This window comes from Nicotiana tabacum, chromosome 23, assembly GCF_000715075.1.
Source record: "Nicotiana tabacum cultivar K326 chromosome 23, ASM71507v2, whole genome shotgun sequence".
Classification (NCBI taxonomy): Eukaryota; Viridiplantae; Streptophyta; class Magnoliopsida; order Solanales; family Solanaceae; genus Nicotiana; species Nicotiana tabacum.
The window spans coordinates 83168812-83189436 of record NC_134102.1 but is presented as its reverse complement, the minus strand read 5'-3'; the positions used below and the strand labels follow the sequence as shown (position 1 = coordinate 83189436).

At 37.4% G+C, this 20625-nt stretch overlaps 2 protein-coding genes across 27 annotated transcripts; one reads left to right on the top strand and one right to left on the bottom strand.

Annotated features, from left to right (window-relative positions):
* The first annotated feature begins 379 nt into the window (after window positions 1-379).
* LOC142177245 (uncharacterized) lies at window positions 380-850 on the top strand. The gene has a single exon (XM_075245716.1). It carries the CDS (start codon window positions 380-382, stop codon window positions 848-850), a length of 471 nt encoding a protein of 156 aa, XP_075101817.1.
* A 6788-nt stretch (window positions 851-7638) lies between these two features.
* On the bottom strand, window positions 7639-18432 carry LOC107818248 (uncharacterized). 26 transcript variants are annotated; one of them, XM_075246975.1, is made up of 11 exons: window positions 18222-18418; window positions 16355-16485; window positions 16181-16239; window positions 13269-13416; window positions 11687-12559; window positions 11198-11446; window positions 10626-10741; window positions 9976-10140; window positions 9055-9171; window positions 8611-8956; window positions 7639-7907 (listed from the first exon to the last, which is right to left on the bottom strand). In XM_075246975.1, the coding sequence occupies exons 5-8, from the start codon at window positions 12303-12305 to the stop codon at window positions 10132-10134; spliced, it is 993 nt and encodes a 330-aa protein (XP_075103076.1). In that variant the 5' UTR covers window positions 12306-12559; window positions 13269-13416; window positions 16181-16239; window positions 16355-16485; window positions 18222-18418; the 3' UTR covers window positions 7639-7907; window positions 8611-8956; window positions 9055-9171; window positions 9976-10131. The 26 variants fall into 26 exon arrangements, with proteins under 26 accessions (XP_075103076.1, XP_075103078.1, XP_075103079.1 ...); XM_075246977.1 differs by having other exon boundaries at window positions 7639-7889; XM_075246978.1 differs by having other exon boundaries at window positions 7639-7889; window positions 9060-9171.
* Between the last annotated feature and the right edge of the window lie 2193 nt (window positions 18433-20625).

Sequence of the window (20625 nt, the reverse complement as noted above, 5' to 3'; positions counted from 1 at the left end):
GAGGTCAAGAGGCAATTCTGGGGAGACTTGGACGAGGTGGTACGTAGTATTCTGTGCACCGAGAAGATTTTCATTAGAGGGGATTTCAATGGCCATATCGGGGCTAATGCTGGGAGTTATGATGATATGAATGGAGGGTTCGAATTTGGAGATAGGAACGAGGGAGGTACTTTGCTGTTGGATTTCGCTAGAGCTTTTGATTTGGTGGTAGCTAACTCGAATTTCCCAAAGAGGGAGGAGCACCTGGTCACTTTCCAGGGTACGGTGGCCAGAATTCAGATAAACTATCTTCTCTGTAGGAAATATGATAGAGGTCTTTGCATGGATTGCAAGGTCATCCTGAGTGAGTATCGCACGACCTAACATAGGCTCCTGGTAAATGGATTTGGGGATCAAGAGGAATAGAAAGAAGAGAACAGTGTGCAGTCAACCTAGAGTCAAGTGGGGAAACTTGACTAAGGACAAAGCCCATGAGTTAGGGGAGAGTTTGCTGGCGATGTGGGCCTGGAAGAGTGGTGGGGATGCGACAGGAAACTACATTAGGGAAGCTGTGAGAGAGGTTTTAGGGGTTACAAAGGGATACCCTGGGAGATGTATAGGGGACTGGTGGTGGAATGCGGAGATCCAAGGTAAAGTTGAAGTCAAGAAAGCGGCTTATTTGAAATTCATTGAGAGCACAAACGAGGAGGAAAAGAGGACAAATTGGGAATGTTATAAGAAGGCAAAGAAAGAGGCGAAGTTAGCGGTTATGGTGGCTAAGACTGCTGCCTTTGGACGCATGTATGCAGAACTTGGGTGCAAAGGCGGGGACAAGAAGTTATACATGTTACCCAAAAAGAAAGGCTCGTGACTCGGACCAAGTGAAGTGCATCAAAAACGAGGACGGCATAGTATTGATGGAAGACGCTCATATTAGACGAATATGGCAGACATACTTCCACAGACTGTTGAACGAGGAGGGGGCATAAGCATTGTGCTGGGTGAGTTGGAGCACTCCGAGAGTCTGCGTGATTTTTGGCTATTGTAGGCATATTAAGGTCGAAGATGTTATGGGAGCGATGCGTAAGATGAGCAGGGGAAGTGCGACTGGGCCAGACGAGATCCCGGTAGAATCTTGGAAGAGTGTGGGCCGTGCAAGCTTGGAGTGGCTTACTGGGTTGTTTAATGTTATATTTAAGACGAAGAAAATACTCGAAGAATGGAGGTGAAGTATGATGATTCCCTTGTACAAGAATAAGGGTGATGTCCAAAACTGCAATAACTATAGGGGTATCAAGTGGCTAAGTCATACTATGAAAATCTGGGAGAGGGTGGTGGAAGTCAGGGCGAGGAAGAGTGTGTCTATTTTCGAGAATCAGTTTGGATTCAGGCCGGGGCGATCGACTACGGAAGCCATTTATCTATTGAGGAGATTGGTAGAGCAGTATATGGAGAGAAAGAAGGACCTACACATGGTGTTTATAGACCTAGAAAAGGCGTACGATAAAGTCCCGAGGGAGGTTCTGTGGAGATGTTTAGAGGTTAGCGGCATTCCGGTAGCATACACTAGGGTAATCAAGGACATGTATGATGGTGCTAAGACTCGGGTGAGGGCAATGGGAGGTGACTCAGATCACTTCCCAGTAGTGATGAGGTTGCACCATGGATTGGCTCTTATCCCGTTCTTATTTGCTCTGGCAATGGATGTGCTGACGCAACACATTCAAGGGGAGGTGCCATGGTGCATGTTATTTGCCGATGACATAGTGCTAAGTGATGAGACGAGAAGTGGGGTTAACGCGAGGCTGGAGGTCTGGAGGCAGACCCTAAAGTCTAAAGGTTTCAAGTTGAGCAGGACCAAAACGGAATATTTGGAATGTAAGTTCAGTGACGAGACTCGTGAAGCGGGCGTGTATGTGAAGCTTGATACCCAAGTCATCCCAAGGAGCGGTAGTTTCAAGTATCTCGAGTCTATAATCCAAGGTAACGGGGAGATTGATGATGAGGTCTCCCACCGTATCGGTGCGGGGTGGGTGAAATGGAAGCTCACATCTGGTGTTTTGTGTGATAAGAAGGTGCCACCAAGACTTAAGGATAAGTTCTACAAAGTGGTAGTTATACCTACTATGTTGTATGAGGCTGAGTGTTGGCCGGTCAAGAACTCCTATGTTCAGAGGATGAAAGTAGCCGAAATGAGGATGCTAAGATGGATGTGTGGGCATACCAGGAGAGATAAGATTAGGAACAAAGTTATTCAGGATAAAGTTGAAGGGGCCCCCGTGGAGGACAAGATGCGGGAGTTGAGGCTGAGATGGTCCGGGCACGTGCAGAGGAGGAGTACGGATTCTCCTGTCAGGAGGTGTGAGAGGCTGGTCGTGGTGGGGCTGAGAAAGGTAGAGGAATGCCAAAGAAGTATTGGGGAGAGGTGATTAGGCAGGATATGGCGCTACTTCAGCTCACTGAGGACATGACCTAGGATATAAGGGTGTGGAGGTCGAAGATTATGGTAGTTGGCTAGTAGGTAGTCGAGAGTTCCCCGTTTTATTTTTAGTAGTATTAGTAGCTCCCTTGTTTTTTCCGTATTCTTTGACCCCTAGTATTTGCTTATTGTTTCGTTCTCTGTGTGTATCATATTTTCCATTTTGTTACTATTTGATGCTACTTTTTCTTTTACTTCTTCTTGTTGTTGTTATTGTTGTTATTGTTGTTGTCTTTTTCCCCTTTTCCTTATCGTCTGTGGTCCCCTTATTCTTTCTTTCTTCTTCCTCTCTCTTCTTCGTCTTCTTTCTTTCTCTCTCTTTTCACCTTTTCTTGAGCCAAGAGTCTATCGGAAACAACCTCTCTACCTCGCCAGGTAGGGTAAGGTTTGCGTACACACTACCCTCCCCAGATCCCACTTGTGGGATTATACTAGGTATGTTATTGTATAGAGTTATCAAGGTGAATAACTCAGTATGACTCTTAAGACATCTAGTGCAATGTTCGGTTTATTAACTTTTTTCTCTCCTTTTTCATCTATTTGTTCTTGTTTAGTTTTCTTTTTATTATTATTTTTAATTTGAAGGAAGGGCCAATGGTGTAGGAATATGACAGGATTATTAAAGTAAGCTTGACTACTGGTCAATAGAGTTCACAATAACATCTACCATGATGCCCAAAAAGAGAATATAGAAATGGTCTAACAATTAATATACATTTTATCGCCTCTGTACAATTAAAGTTATGTGGGATGCATTTTGAAATCAACCTCTGATGAGCCTGACATCCCAAATCAGGAATATAGTAACATATATGATCCATGTATAACTTCAAACTTACTGGGATTTGGATCAAGCATTTTTTAATATGCAATTTAGTCATACTGAAGAAAATCGAAAAAGGAAAACATAAATATCACTCTCTAACATTCGAAACTTAAAAAAGAAGGCAATTAGACATAGTGGAGTACATGTTCCTGGGCCATTGCACAAGATCTGGGATATCAAAGAATATATATATCAGTTAAGCAGGATCTTAAAAGGAAAAAAGAATCTGGAGATGCAAAAAAGTTATGTTGGGAGAGGGGGTTTCCGAGAAAGTAATATGAACTAAGTTTGTCTTTTACCACTTTAGGTCTGTGAGAAAGCACGGGAGAAAATATATTATTGATATTAGATACTCAATATAATATAAGAGGTCCTATTTATAGTTATAGTCTACAAAGTACATATTACTCCCATTCCAATATTGGACTACACATAATTAACACTCCCCCTCAAACCGGTGCATACACATCATATGTATCGAGCTTGTTACACATATAATTAATACGAGAACCGGTAAGAGACTTAGTGAAAATATCTGATAGTTGATCATTCGACTTTACAAACTTTGTAACAATATCTCCTGAAAATACTTTTTCTCTGACAAAGTGACAGTCGATCTCAATGTGTTTAGTCCTCTCATAGAACACCGGATTTGACGCAATATGAAGAGCAGCTTGGTCCATATTGCTGATTCTCCGAACTTTAACTCCTTGAGCAACTGCTTGACCCAAACTAACTCACACGTTGCCATAGATATGGCTCGATATTCGGCTTTAGCGCTAGATCAAGCAACTACATTCTGTTTCTTGCTCTTCCACGAGACCAAACTACCTCCTACTATAACACAATATCCAGATGTAGAACATCTATCAGAAGGTAATCTTGCCCAATCAGCATCTGTGTACCCAACAATCTGCTCGTGGCCTCGATCCTCGAATAGTAATCATTTGCCTGGAGCTGACTTTATATACCGAAAAAGGCGAACAACTGCATCCTAGTGACTATCACAAGGAGAATCCTTAAACTGACTTACAACACTCACCGAAAAAAAATGCTAGGTCTAGTCACTGTGAGGTAATTCAATTTGCCAACCAACCTCCTATATCTCGTAGGGTCTCTAAGAGGCTCCCCCTGTCCAGGCAGAAGCTTAGCACTCAGATCCGTAGGAAAGTCAATATGTCTGCAACCCATCATTCCAGTCTCCTCAAGAATGTCTAAGGCATACTTCCGCTGTGAAATAACAATACCTAAGCTAGACTGAGCGACCTCAATACCTAGAAAATACTTCAATCTGCCTAGATCCTTAGTCTAGAAGTGCTGAAAGAGATGCTGCTTCAGATTAGTAATATCATCCTGATCATTGCCAGTAATAACAATATCATCAACATAAACCACCAGATAAATACACAGATTAGGAGCAGAATGCCGATAAAACACAGAGTGATCAGCCTCACTACGAGTCATGCCGAACTCCTGAATAATTGTGCTGAACTTACCAAACCAAGCTCGAGGGGACTGTTTCAAACCATATAGTGACCTGCGCAATCTGCACACACAACCATTAAACTCCCCCTGAGCAACAAAACCAGGTGGTTGCTCCATATAAACTTCTTCCTCAAGATCACCGTGGAGAAAAGCATTCTTAATGTCTAACTGATAAAGAGGCCAATGACGTACAACAACCATGGACAAAAAGAGACGAACAGATGCTACTTTAGCCACGGGAGAGAAAGTATCACTATAATCAAGCCCAAAAATCTGAGTATATCCTTTTGTAACAAAACGAGCCTTAAGTCGATCAACCTGGCCATCCGGGCCGACTTTGACTGCATAAACCCAACGACAACCAACAGTAGACCTGTCTGCAGAAAGAGGAACAAGCTCCCAAGTGCCACTCGCATGTAAAGCAGATATCTCGTCAATCATAGCTTATCGCCATCCTGGATGAGATAGTGCCTCACTTGTAGACTTAGGGATAGAAACAGTGGACAAAGAATATATAAAAGTATAATGAGGTGACGACAAACGATGATAACTTAAACCGACATAGTGGGGAATAGGATTAAGTATGGATCATACACCTTTGCGGAGTGCAATTGGTTGACTAAGAGGAGACAAGTCCACAGTAGGTGCAGAATCTGATGCAGGACGTGAATCACCTGGACATGATGCTGGATGTGGACGATGATGATAAGTCAAGAGTAGTGGAGCTGCAGAAGGTTGAACTAGATTATGTGAAGGAACTGGAGCTATAGGTGGTGGAGCTACAACTGGAGTTGTAGGTGGTGGAGCTGGAGCTATAGGTGGTGGAGCTACAACTGGAGCTGTAGGTGGTGGAGCTTGAGATGTAGAGGAAGATGAATGGGATATAGTGACTGAATCTCCAAAAGATGAAACTGGTAGTACCTCAAAAATATCTAAGTGATTACCTGGACCTGTGAAGTATGAATGGGTTTCAAAGAAGGTAACATCATCGGACAAAAGGTACCGCTGGAGGTCAGGAGAATAGCATCGATACCCTTTTTGTGTTCTCGAGTAACCCAGAAATACGCACTTAAGAGCATGAGGAGCTAACTTATTTGTTCCTGGAGTAAGGTTATGGACAAAACAAGTGCTTCCAAAGATACGGGGTGGAAGAGAGAATAAATATAAGTGGGGAAACATGACAGAGAATGGAACTTGGTTCTGGATAGCTGAAGATGGCATACGATTAAAAAGATAGCAAGATATAAGAAGTGCATCCCCCCAAAAACGCAACGGAGCATGAAATAGTATGAATAGGGTACGAGCAGTTTCAATAAGATGTCTATTCTTTCTTTCAGCTACCCCATTTTGTTGAGATGTGTACAAACAAGTTATTTGATGAATAATCCCATGAGAATTCATAAACTGCTGAAATGGGGAAGACAAATACTATCAGGCATTATCACTACGAAATATGCGAATAGAAACCTCAAATTGATTTTGAATTTCAGCGTGGAAGGTCTGGAAAATAGAAAACAGCTCAGATCATTTTTTTATCAAAAACATCCAAGTGCACCTGGAATAATCGTCAATGAAACTGACAAAGTAGCGGAATCCCAAGGTGGAACTGACCCGACTAGGACCCCAAACATCTGAATGGACTAAAGTAAAAGGTGACTCTGCTCGATTATCAAGACGCCGAGGGAAATGGGAGTGAGTATGCTTACCGAGCTGACAGGACTCACTCTAGAGCTGACAAGTGAGATAAACCAGATACCATTTTCTGAAGTTTTGACAAATTGGGATGTCCCAACCGTTTATGTAATAGATCTGGTGAATCAGTAACAGGACAAGTTGTTGAAGGAAGACAAGATGTGAGTCCATGAGATTTAACAAGGATAAGGTAATAAAGCCGGTTTGATTCACGCCTGGTACCGATGACCTGCCCCGTACTGCGTTCCTGTATAAAAACATGGTCATCAAGAAATAAAACAACGCATTTAAGTGATTTGACTAAGCGACTAACATCTATGAGATTAAAAAGACTATTGGGAACATAAAGGACTGAATCTAAAGGTAAGGAAGGAAGTGGCTTGCTTGACCTATTGCAATTGCCATGGTTTGAGACTCATTGGCCATTGTGACTCTTGGAAGAGATTGAGAATACGAAATAGTAGTGAAAAGAGATTTGTTACTAAAAATATGATCTGATGCACCTGAATCAATGACCCAAGACTCAGAGGATGAAAATTGGGAGAAACAAGTCACATTATTACCTGTTTGAACAACAGAAGTTATCTCAGAAGATGACTGCTTACATGTTTTGTACTGAAGGAACTAAATATAATCCGCTAAAGAAACCATCCGATTATTCAAAGTATCGGTTCCCATTTTTGTTATGAAAAAAAATTCTAACAACCTCCGTGAGGCCTAGCTAACAACCAAAGTGAAAGGGAAATTTTTTTCACTGTTACTGTTCACCGGAAAACACTGTAGCGCGCCGGAATAAAAAAAGCCGTCAAAATCTGATGTAACCTTGATGGGTAGGCTCGGAATTGCAAGGGGAACAATCTGTCCTGAAGAGTCGTCGCCAAAAAATGGCCGGAATTGGCCCACGCGACGTCGGAACTTCTCCGGAAAATTTTCTTCCGGCAGCGAATGGCGACGCGTGGAGGGTCTTCTGACGGAGATTCTTTTATGGGTTTGTCGTCGGAGCCCGATCTACTTTGTGGTGGTATTGGTTTATGCACAACACTGACGAAAAATAATTTTTTTACTTGCGGCAAACCTGTATTTGCTGGAAAGACTTCCGGTCGACTGATTTTTTCTTCCCGGAGTCGCTGAAATTTATGCACAGCGATAAATCTCTCACAATTGCTCTGATACCATGTGAGAAAGCACGGGAGAGAATATATTATAGATATTAGATACTCAATATAATACAAGAGGTCCTATTTATAGTTATAGTCTACAAAGTACATATTACTCTCATTCCAATGTGGGACTACACATAACTAACAGGGTCTGATCTTGATCATCAACTAGAACGTATGTGCCATAGCAATCAATGTGGCGGTAATATATGATTGACCAACTTCTCGACTCTGATGTATCTGCGTTAACGGCCCTTCCTACTCCTGCCTAGATTAAGAGGTGAACCTGTTAATATACAAAATATCAGGAATCAATCAAATCAATAAATAGTGCCTCAATTTGAAGCTCAACAGTGGACGTACTACCCATATTTTGCTTAAATGCTTAAATAAAACTGAATTAATCTAAAGCTTCAACGAATATTTGCAAACTAAATAATTCCACCAATATAGACGTTGTCGAATATATGTACGAAAAGGAAAAGACCATTTGAAGGAAGCTCAATAGAGAAATACGTACTACCCATATTTTGCCTTCTCTTTTTTTTACGAAGTTACAGAAGAAAACTATCTTATTACTACAATGAGCACCCCCAGTGCTATAATTTTAAATGGCACATAAAGCTTTCTAATGACACGATGATAATGCAAAATAAGGAAGAACATTATTAGCTAAAGGATGTCAAAGCGATCAATCAAATCAATAAATTGTGCCCATATACATATTACCCATATTTTGCTTAAATGCTTAAATAAAACTGATTTAATCTAAAGCTTCAACAAATATTTGCAAACTAAATAATTCCACCAATTTGGGGGTTTTGGTTGTGGGGAGGGGTTTGGGGGGGGGGGGTGGTTTCCGCAGGCTACTCTAACAGTTGCTTAATGACAAGTCAATACCAGTTCAACAGATATTGAAGGATGCGGTGTTAGTGCACAACCAAATACTCAAATTGTAGAGTACCAGAATATAGTACAAGAAGACTAACCTCAATTAGTTGAGCATCCAGTGAATTTATCTTAGACTTTTGCTCCTCAACATCTTTGGATAGTGTCAATTTTGTTGTCTCCATGTTCAGATGTTTTGATTTGACAACCTCATTAGCATTGGACTCCCTATCCTTTGGTGAATTTAACTTGATGTCTTCTACAGACTTTCAACATCTTTGGATAGTGTCAATTTTGTGTCTCCATGTTCAGATGTCATGATTTGACAACCTCATTGGTATTGGACTCCCTATTGGTTAGGAGAACTCAACTTGATGTCTTCCACAGCCTTTGCGAATTTTGGCTCCTCTTCTGCAACAAATCTGTACCCTTGTTGTTCTCAACCACCTACATTGAGAAGCAATTGTTTAATAGATCGTCACACTTCAAAAAGTAGTCATTACGTAAATGTCCTTTGCACATATTCGACATATTGTTTCAACAACCTCACCAGAATTGGACTTGGTATCTTTTGCAAAGTTCAAACCTAAGTTCACAATTTTTCCCAATCTTGGCTCCTCTGATTCTTTTTCAAATTTAATATCCTTGTTGTTCTTACCCACCTGCATTTTGGGAAGAAAACTTTTACTACTTGATTATCACAGTTTTAGAAAAGGAAATGTCTCATGATAGTATGTTTTATTTCTTGATGCCAATGAGCAATAACCAATCGCACAAAAATTTAATGTCACCAAAGTTTATTAAATGGATGATAATGCAAAAAAATATCCACATTACATTCCAGGAAGAACTGATTATTAGCTAAAGTATGTCAAATGATTCTTTTTCAAATTTAATATCCTTGTTGTTCTTACCCACCTGCATTTTGAGAAGAAAACTTTTACTACTTGATTATCACAGTTTCAGAAAAGGAAATGTCTCATGATAGTAATATTTATCTCTTGATGCCAATGAGCAATGACCAATCGCACCAAAAATTAATGTCACCAAAGTTTATTAAATGGATGATAATGCAAAAAAATATCCACATTACACTCTAGGAAGAACTGATTATTAGCTAAAGTATGTCAAATGATTTCCAAGAAATGAACTTTGGAAACTAAATAACTCCACCAGTATAGACTTCGTCGAATATATGTACGAAAAGGAAAAGACCATTTAAACGAAGCTTAACAGTGAAATACATATTACCCATGTTTTGCCTCTTTTTCTAGAAAGTTACAGAAGAAAACTATTTTCTTGCTATAGTGAGCACTTCCAGTGCTATAATCTCAAATGACAGGTAAAACTTCTTAATTGCACGATGATAATGCAAAACAATCTCCACATAACACTCCAGGAAGAACTAATTATTAGAACCATGTCAAATTATTTCCAACAAATGGTCTGATCCAAGCTAATATTACCTTCAAGTCCACCTAGGTGATGTTTGATATGGATGTAGCAAAATTTCCCTTAATTTTGTCAATTCAAACACGATCTACAACTTGACCGTTCTCGCAACAATGCGTCGTCAATATGTCATAAAATATCCACAACTTGTGCTCCATGGAACACACTGGCTATTTTGCCTATAAAAATAAACACACTTTTATGAGCTAAATACTTGTGATGAAAACTTTTTGAGGATGAAAAGAGTTGCAATTTTCCTATCATGACAGTGTTAACCTGCAAATATAAATTATAAGGTTCCGAAGCCAATTTGAGACACCAAAGGTTATGAAAATGCTATTTACATGCTCGGAAAAATGTGGAAGACAAAATAGAAGCATAAGAAGAATACCAATTTGAAACATAACTAAGTCTTCAAAAAACTAACACATCAAAACTATTTAATGAGAAATGTACTATTCTATGAGGGGGAGGCGTTATCAAATTTTTCCCATTAATCCACTGGAGGGGGGAATACCATCAAACTGAACATAAAAATGCAGCTAGATAATAAAAGATTTGGCTAAACCATGTCGATTAACAGTGAATAGAAAATCACAATTCACGAAGAAAACAATTTCACTAACATGTCCGATACTTTATCTATATCTTTCAGATGCATTACCAGTAGGATAAAGTAAACGTCATTGGCCAAAAAAACGGTGCCTGCTGTGTCAATCATAGAAAGTAGGCTTATTCTATGTATATCTACAACATTTGAACTGGAATGAGAAAAAGCTCCTGCAAAGAGGATAGAGAATCTAAACTTTGCAGATGTTATATAGTAAAAGAACTACATCTGGCAAATTAAAGAAGCATTCAAAAAGATTAACCAGCAGTATTAAAATATCAATTTAGTAATACTTCCCTCTTGTTGTACGTATACATCATTGATCTGATGAAAGGCAAAATAATTTCTGTTGGAGAAATTTTGATTTTTTAATCCCCCCTGTAAAATCTCCTAATTCTGCATGTTATTTCTAATATAAGGGTATTAACCAATCCACATCTATTAGCAACTTAAAATATCTTTTTCAATGTTTCATTATAAGAGAACCAACAACTTAGTTATTTCTCTCATCCGAAGTCGCATTGATTGGCATTTCATCTGAGTACACAAATAAAATGAACTTTCACTTATTTAGCAGTAATTCTAGTAACTCAAACAGTAATAGAATGAATACTGCAACAAAATACCATTTGAAAGAACTCGAATGGAGGCACCAGTTGTTTGCTGGATAGGCTTGATTAAAGACCCTTGTTTTCCTATTAAGTTCACAGCTTGTGTTGATGCTACAAGTAGTCTGATAGAGCAGAATGCAGCCCCAGCAGCTCCAGGTAAGTTGCCATCAGCTTCAAGTCCACTAACGCGTTTGAACACTCTTATTACAGCATCCATCGCAGGGATAATGCTGCCTCGGGTTCTTCCTTCCCCTATATTAGAACCTATGACATTGTTTATGGAGACTATCACAAGGACTACTTTCTCGAAGAGAGAGCAGAACACAAAAAGACTAGATCCAGTCTCAACAAGTCTGGAAATTTCCTGTGGCACTGGAATGTTAAGCTCAGAACATATCAAGTGTATTATTTTCGCAGTCACAGATCCAAATGACAACTTATTGAGAGTTACTGCAATTGCAAACTTATGCTTGAGGTTACAAAAACCAGTAGATCCGCCCATACCTGAATGCCCGAAGCCAATAAGTTCCCCACTTGTTGAGTAACTCCTTTTAAACCCAAGCCCAAACTCCCCATTAGGGTCCGTAAGGTTTTCATATTCTCCAACTCCCATGAAAGCATCATGAACTCTTTGGTTGTGGAAGAGTTTAATATTCCGGTTATCACTTGACGTATCACCGCCACTGCAGCTATTGTCGTCGGGAATCCGGACATAAACATTACCTTTGCCATCATTTCCATAGCCATTATCAACAGACGAACTGCTGTTTTGAGTCGGTCCAGGACCATCAGCATCTGAAGCAGCAGTTTTCTTCCTAGATTTTTGCTTCTTAACAGTCTGTTGAGAAGGGAACTTTGGAATGTGTGGGTGGCTTCCTAAGGTTGGCATGGAAGAATAATGCGGTGGAGGAACTCTCCCACCCTCAGCGAGTGCAGCATAATAGCGGGCTAGGGCACGAGCAGAGCAGTGTCCATTGGCAGTATATATAATAGCACGGCGAGCATAGAGAGAATTGAATATGGCAGGTAAAGTAGTTGCAAGTTGAGCGATCTGCTGCGGCTGGAAGGTGGATGGCAAGTCTGAATGGTTGCTGACATTCGACAACTTGGTGAGATCACTCATATCTACTGTAAGCGTTGCAAGTCGAGATTCCACACCTGCAATAGGGAATTTTAGGTGTCAACTATCAGATGGATATATATATATAATAGCACGGCGAGCATAGAGAGAATTGAATATGGCAGGTAAAGTAGTTGCAAGTTGAGCGATCTGCTGCGGCTGGAAGGTGGATGGCAAGTCTGAATGGTTGCTGACATTCGACAACTTGGTGAGATCACTCATATCTACTGTAAGCGTTGCAAGTCGAGATTCCACACCTGCAATAGGGAATTTTAGGTGTCAACTATCAGATGGATATATATATATATATATATATATAGGGAGAGAGAGAGAGAGAGAGAGAGAGAGAGAGAGAGGAGGTTGAAAGCCTTCACAACAGCATCTACAAATACTAAATAATGATAGCTTCGAAAGAATGGTAGCTAATGACGCATCTTAATAGTGAGAAAAGAAGAATAAAATGCAAAATTCACAAGAAAATAATTCAGTCACCTTTCCCAGTATGAGAAATTTGTAAGTGGAACAAACTTTAAAGACATTACCAATCTTAATTTCAAATGCGCCTTCATTTTCATGCTGCAACACTAACTCATTGTTATGATTTTCTCTTCAACGCAAAAGAAGGATAAGTGACAAAACAATAACCAAATATAAAAGTACTTCGCGGGAAGCTTCCAGTTGAATCTGAATTCCAAATGAATGATCAATTCATTTACAACCGTGTAAATATTAGAGATGCTATACTCATAGTGGTAACCTACTGCTTCCCAGCCAATCACTTGAGACATATCTGATTCAACAATTACATGCCACACACAAGCAAAACTATCATGAATAACTAATTTGTGTCTGTATAGCGAAACATGGTACAATACAACCAGTATGCTCAACCGCTTTCCCTCAGGTTCCCAAAAGTATTGAAAGACTTCTAACACAAACAATTTTCAAAAGTTGCAGTTTGCATACCTTCCTATCATAGTCATACCAAAGAAGGTGTTGTCTAGACAAATGAACGGGAATAAGTAGTGTTGAATCACGGACGACAAGCACCGTCGACTATCCATTAATGTGTTTTTTCACAAGTGTCGATACTCTAGGTGACCTGCATGTTTTTCTGCAACATTATAATTAAATTTTCTTCATCAAATAGCAGAAGATGATGAGGAAGCAACAATTAAGTAACAACCTGAGAAAGCAGAACTATTTGACATTGTAAAATACGATATCATAGTATTAATAACAACTGAGCATAAACGAAGACATCAACGTATAACAAGGTATGTAATTCAAAGAGTTGTCTATCTAATAAGCTGCTTTAACCAATAGTGCAGCAGTGGTCAAACACAAATTAACGAATGAACTAACAACAGAGACAGAGTGATTGTATGTCTGTTAAGTAGTGAGAATTAGACAGAAGTAATTAGTTTGCAAAGATAAATAATTCCATAGATGTCTTCTGAAGTTTAAGCATACAATGGTCAAAAAGTGGAACGGAAATATTATTTTCACAGGTAAAAGTTTACCGTATGACAAATACGATACAAATTCTTGAATCGATTTTACTATCTAGAACGTCCAAATTACCATCATCTCCATTGTAATTCTTAGTCTTCCTTGTTGTATTATATATATTCCGAAAGCATTCAACATATAGCTAGAAATTTTCATAATTTGCATGTAAGACAATAGAAATTAAAATTTTAGGTACTATTCATCATTAAAGACCTACAAGAGCATGGGGAATAACATTCTGAGCTAATAAGCAATTCCCAAGGCCAGTCTTCTCCTTTTTATTTCTATCAAAGAAGCATGCTTAACACAGCCTATATTGAAAATCCCCATTCCATAAATTTTAGAAGAAGTTAGGGAATTGCTTCATAATTATTAGAAAGGATTCAAATCCTTATCTCCAATTTTCTTTTGTCCTACTTCTTCCATTTAATAGTTGAAACTTACAATAAGTTTCATCCCTTGAACCACATTCCAATGTGAACTTTTCACATTGTTGAACACTCTTTTTAGCATGATGTCAATATTTGAAAAATTTTAAAGGATATCAAAATTTGATGTTTCTGCTTTGGTTTTCTGCTGCTTTCATTTGTGAAAAACAAAACTGCAAATACTCCTACTGATTCACTTTTTGCTCATTTCATCAACAACTCTTCAGTTTTTGTGCCTTGTATCCAGGCAATTTCACAAACACTTCTAATGCAAACCCAAATGCAGTTTGTATGATAACAAACTCAAATCTGTTCTTACTGCACTTTGACAGAGGTAAAACAGATCAAAATTAAAACTAAGCTCGGGAAAAAGCAATTTGAAGATGCACAACAGCGAATACAACAATATATCACCAATTAGCTTAATATTTTAGACAAAAGTAGTCTAAATCTATTGTCCAAGTTTAGAACATAAGAAGGAAAACATTCTGCAGATTAAAAATGCTCAATCAAATATTTCTAGCTTCCTGGAGGAATAGCTACAGAGTTTCATCAAATCAAACACAGTAGAGGATAGGGGGGGCATGTAAACAATTCCATGCGATTGCCAACTAATCACTTATCATCAACTAAATTATACTCCATTAATGGAACATCAAATGTTCATATGCTATTTGTCTTCATGGCTTCGGACCCTCGTTAATTAATGTTCATGCACCAATTAATAACTCCTGATAGAAAGCTACTTCATCCTCTAGCTAGTCCTTAAATCTCTTTTTTATCAAAGTAAACTTATCTTTGTGTAGAATAGGACCCACACAAGCTCTAGCTGGTGGCATTTCTAGCTATTTCTCAATCTTCCCAACAATAAATAGCACCCACAAGCTCAAGTTGGTGGCATATCAAAGGCTAATGTATAAGAACAACAAATTGACCAACTTGTTACTAGTTCATGAATCCTTTGCTAAAATTGTATGTTCACCTAATCTTAAAAGTATTTCATAAATTGATTTGGTCCACAGCTAATTGAACAAAAAAATAGAAAAACATAACTATGAAGTAGGTAATGAGATTTATGTTTTGACCAAACATTACATCAAATTCTTCCAAAGTATTGGGAACCATGAATTTCTCATGGCTTGTTTTCTATGTAGTAGCATTCCACATGTCAAGGAACTCCAAGAATCTTTTTTCTTGTGAACTAATTGACCAAAGTATCTTAAGTACATTAAGATCTAAGCTGGAATTAGTAATACACACCTTCATTTGAAGAAAAAGCATCACAGATCACAATATATAGTCCAAAGTAACTAAAACTTTTAAAAAGGCAAAAGTTCTAATTTTTCTTCCAATAATTCTCTCAATTCTCAAGATTACAGTAATGTTTATATAAGACCAGAACTGAAAGAACCCATCGGAAGCAACAGCTTCCAAGAACTTCAAGAATAAACCAAAAAAAAAGACCCAAAAAGCAAAAAGTTCAAATTTTGAAGAAATAGGGTTATCAAATTGATCGCAAGAACTGACAGCAGAAGCTGATTTTATAAAGGTAAACCAAACGTTTAAATCATTTGAAGGTGTGAGTTAAGATTTCTTGAAACAGTATATTAAAAAACAGTTTAGGTCAATCGTAGTTTCTTTCCGGCAATTTCGCAAACACTTCTAATGCAAACCCAAAGGCAGTTTGTATAATAACAGACTCAAATCTGTTCTTACTGCACTTCGACATAAGTCGAACAGATGAAAATTAAGAGTAAGCCCGGGAAAGAGCAAGTTGAAGACGCAGAACAGTGAGCGTAACAACACATCACAAATTAGCTTAAAATTTCACACAGAAATAGTCTAAATCTTCTATCCAAGTTCAAAACATGAGAAGCAAATATTGTTCAGATTAAAAACCAGCTGAATCTCAAATCTAAATAACTGTGGTAATCATACCTTTACTGTATATCAGACAAATAGCAAGAGAGCTAGTCCAGGAACGTGCAAACGGCAAACTGAAAGACGGCGTAAAGAAGAGCAGGAACTTGAGAAATCATCAAAGATTTGCACAAAGAAAACAGAGGAAGCCGAGTGCAACCGAAAATTTTGCTAGGTAGCAACGTGTCAAACCTGGAGAAAGCGGGCAGCAAGTGTCGAACTATAATGTTAGGCATTTTGATTAAACTACAATTAAACCCTTCTGACTCGCTTTCTAACCGGATGTTGTTCTGTCTTTAACCGGATGCAGCTCTCGTCTCCCGCTTATTAATAGTAGGAATACATAAGGAAAGAGAATAAACAAAATCTAAAAAGAAATTTAAAGGAACAAAATCATTTGAATTTGGGTGAAGAATGTAGAATCAGTATATTAAACAATAGCCTCGAACCACCATAACGAAAGAACAACGAAGGAATAAATAAGAAAACACAGGATTTTCTCACACAAAATTCTTCAATTGACAAGAAGAGAGTTTTGTTTAACCCTCTGGATCTTAAGAAATTATTAAGCCATTATGAATCCAAAATAAGGTAAATGCATTATCTTGGATGGGTCATTAGCATCACAAATACTCCCACTCTCCCATTTATGCAACACCATTTGACTTGATACAAAGCTTAAAAAATTATTTTGATTTGCTATTATGTAAGCTAAAGTGGATGAAAGCATTTGAATAGTTCTTGAAAAGCCAGTATGATCAAACAGCATCCCATCAGAGTTCAAACTCAAAAAATTGATTGAAAATAAGTTTCTGAATTTTTGAATGTCATATTTGTGGCCTCGCAAAAATAGAAAATACCGCATATAAATTGGATCAAGGGGTAGAAGATAGTAGAATATAGGGAAAAAATACAATTTCAAATGAATCTTTAAATCAAAAATCATGATCATTTGAGCTTAAATGGACTTATAGAACACAAAGATCAAAGTTGCTAACTGCGAACCCAATTTGGAAACTCGTTCTTCGTTTCTTCTTAATTCCTCATCTAGATTCCTGTAGCTTCTCAAAAGTTGAGAACATCATATAAGTGTTGATGCATGCTCAAATTTCAACAATTTTGAAATGCTACAAGCGCACACAGCTCATTGCTTCTTTTCCTCTTTCTTTCTTAATCAAATAAAAAGATGCTAAAGTTAGATTATCTCATCACATTTTACTCATCATGAGTAATAGATACTCCCAAGACTTTGGTCTAGTGGTAAGAGTGCAATGCGTAATATGTGGATTAAGCACTTGTCATATATCCGAACCTTGTTTGCCTTCTTAAAGGCAGGGGTAAGGTCTGCGTACACTCTACCCTCCCCAGACCCCACTTGTGGGATTACACTGGTTTGTTGTTGTTCTTCTTCTTGTTGTTGTTGCATACAAAAGCCTGATATTTAAGGTGAAGAAGGGTAGAGGGGCAGGCATTATAGATTTTTTGGGCTCTTTACACTTGCAGCAGTGATAATCTACTCCCTATGTATATACCTTTACACTTTCTTGATGAAATACCTTTAAAAAATAAAAAATAAAAAAAGAATAGGAAGCTCATATTCATGTCTAGGTTAGATAACAGATTACCTATTAAAATTTCAAGAACCCAAATTCTCAAGAAATTTTAATATCTAAAGTTGCCAATCATTAACCAAAAGTGAAATTGTTGTAAGAAGGGACCAAGGGGTTCCAACCCAGTACAAGTTGAAGCACAAAATATCCAGTCTATAACAAAATATACAAACCAAATATCCCCATTCAACTTTCAACAACTGAAATTCTCAAGCAATTCGATGATCCCCAAACATAAAATTTCAACAGGAAAAAAAAGAGAGACATAGGACCGAAAAAATGAAGGGAATCCTAGTGTTTTTTAAGCCTCAGGGGTTGCTTCTGATTTGCTAGTCGATAAATCCAGTACACCTACACAAATTCCATCATAATGAATCAAATACTCTACCCTAACCAAATTGTCATCATACTACGCCAACTAATAATTAAAAGGTAATAAGAGAAAGTACCAAAGCGAGGACATGGGCACCGATAAGTATGACCACTAGAAGAGGTACTGCTTCGAGACGACTCTGTATTTGTTGCTGATTCACCATTTTCGAAGAAAAGTGAATCTGTGGCTCTCTGAATTTATTTATAGTATCAAACAAATGGGGTGTGCCTGTATTCTATGCTGGAAAATGCAAATTGGTAAAACCCTCCTTTCCCAATTACTACTCTATAGCTTCATTTTATATTTTTATTCAAGGTTGAATTTCTATTTTCCTACATTACTTAGTTATTTTTTTGTAAATAAATATCAATGTTTTATGATTTTTTTTTACTTTCTGTTAATTAATGACAAAATATTTTATTTTTTTAATATTGGTCAATAATTTACTTTATCTATTGATAGAATAAAATGTTTAAATTATGGTATAGGAATGGGAAGCATAATTTTCCTAATTCTGATGGAATAAGAGAATAATAATTTATTAGAAACCCCTCATATTATTTTGTTATTTCTATTATATAATTTTACTATATCTTGTTTTCCTCACTTAACAATTCTTATCAATAATTTAATCATTTTTAATGATAATAGGATGAAAAAAAAGATCAAGATGGAAAATAAAAACTTATATCACACCAGCTTCTGGTCTCTAGCATCAATTCCTTTGAACACTAAATATTGGAGAATAAATTTTTCTTATGAGTGGAGAAATAATTCATCAATTCGAAAAAACGATACATAAAAAGAGTGTTGAATTTCATATCCTTCAAAAATAATTATAGAAGGATCTAAAGATGATTTCATGTTATTTTAAAGAATTTCTAAAAGTCTTGAGATTGTATATTGTAACCGTTGAAAATTAATTAAAGAAAGATCAAAAAATGAGATCATGTTATTTTAAAGAGGCCTTAAGACATTTTGTATTGTGTGCTTTCTTGGAATTTGAGTCATTTAGAACATAAAAATAATGAGAAATCGAACAAAAAGTTAGAAAGGCAACTATTTTTGTTGCTAAATGAGAAGGTTATCATCCTAGTTGGTGGGACTAGAATGTCCCTGTCGCACACCAAAATCACAAGAGTCGCGTGATCGGCGGCACCATACTTATTCTGCTACTCATACAATGCATGTACACGAGGAGGTTTTCAAACTGACCCAAATCATGTTACAATAACATATCAAAACAATATCCCAACTAAGGTATTCATCATTTACACGCTCAAGGAGTATTATGGAGCTTTTAAATGACAATAGAATATACCAATCTCGGTCAAACTAATTGTTTCTTATTTTTTTGGTAATTAATCTATTCATTATGAATAATCTTTTTTCTCTAAAGGTGTAGCAATATATATATATATAATATTAAAAGGTCAAACTCGATCATATATGTATTGGAATTCGATTAGGCTCGACCGATATCCTGATTGTAACGACTCAATCAGTTATTTTGAGTTATATGGCATTGTTTTCTTATCTGATACTTCCCGTAGGTTCATTTGGTATTTTTTACTTGCGAGTATAGTTAGAATAGATCTCATCAGATTCGAGAGTGATTTGGAATACCTAATTCATAACTATAGGTTTAAAGTTAAGAGAGTTAATCAAAGTCAACATTCTGGATAAATGGACTCGGAATCAAGATTTGAAGGTTCCAATAGGAGCGTATGATGATTTTGGATTTGTGCTTATGTTTGGATCGGATCTTGGATAGCTCGAGAAGGAGTAGGCACTTTAACTTGGAAGTTAACAATTTGAAGAACTTAAAAAATTAAGAGTTTAACTCAAGTTTGACATTTGAATTATTGCGCTCCAATTCATATTTTGAGCTTTTGAATAGTATATAGGTTATTTGGAGTTGTTGAAATGATTTTAAGGTGACCCAAGGTGCTCGAGTGTGATTTAGATACATCAAGTGAAAAGTTAGAATTTGAAAGTTAAGAAAGCTTAAGATTTTGGTTTGATGCTTAATTCTTGGTTTTGATATTGTTATTTATATTTTGAGTCTTTGGATAAGTTTGTGTAGCGTGTATAAACTAGTTAGGATAAATTAGATGGGGTCCTGAGAGATCGTGTGATTTTCGACGCATTTGGGACTAGTTTTGGAAGAATTGAGTTGTTGAAACTTGGATTCTTTACGGTTAAGCCTAAATTTAAACGAGTATTTCTTTAAATCTATAATGAGTTTGGAGATGAACCAGAAATAAAACTTGTAGCCCTTTAAATCTAGTTTCCAGAAAGTAAAATCATTCATTATTCTGATATCTGAGCACAAAGTTATGAATATTTGACTGAAGGGTGGCATTGCAGTTTTTTGGTAGCACAGTGGTGTAGGTCGCAACACTAGTGTGATGCGAAGGGCGAGGCCCAAGGCATTGTGGCAGTACATTTTTACTGTCAAGTATTTTGACACACTATAA

Coding starts and splice junctions, on each gene's coding strand:
- LOC142177245 (XM_075245716.1), top strand. CDS start 380: ATGGATTTGGGGATCAAGAGGAATAGAAAGAAGAGAACAGTGTGCAGT.
- LOC107818248 (XM_016644222.2), bottom strand. CDS start 12,305: ATGAGTGATCTCACCAAGTTGTCGAATGTCAGCAACCATTCAGACTTG. Junction 10,742..11,197: donor CATTCGAGTTCTTTCAAATG/GTATTTTGTTGC, acceptor TCCTCTTTGCAG/GAGCTTTTTCTCATTCCAGT.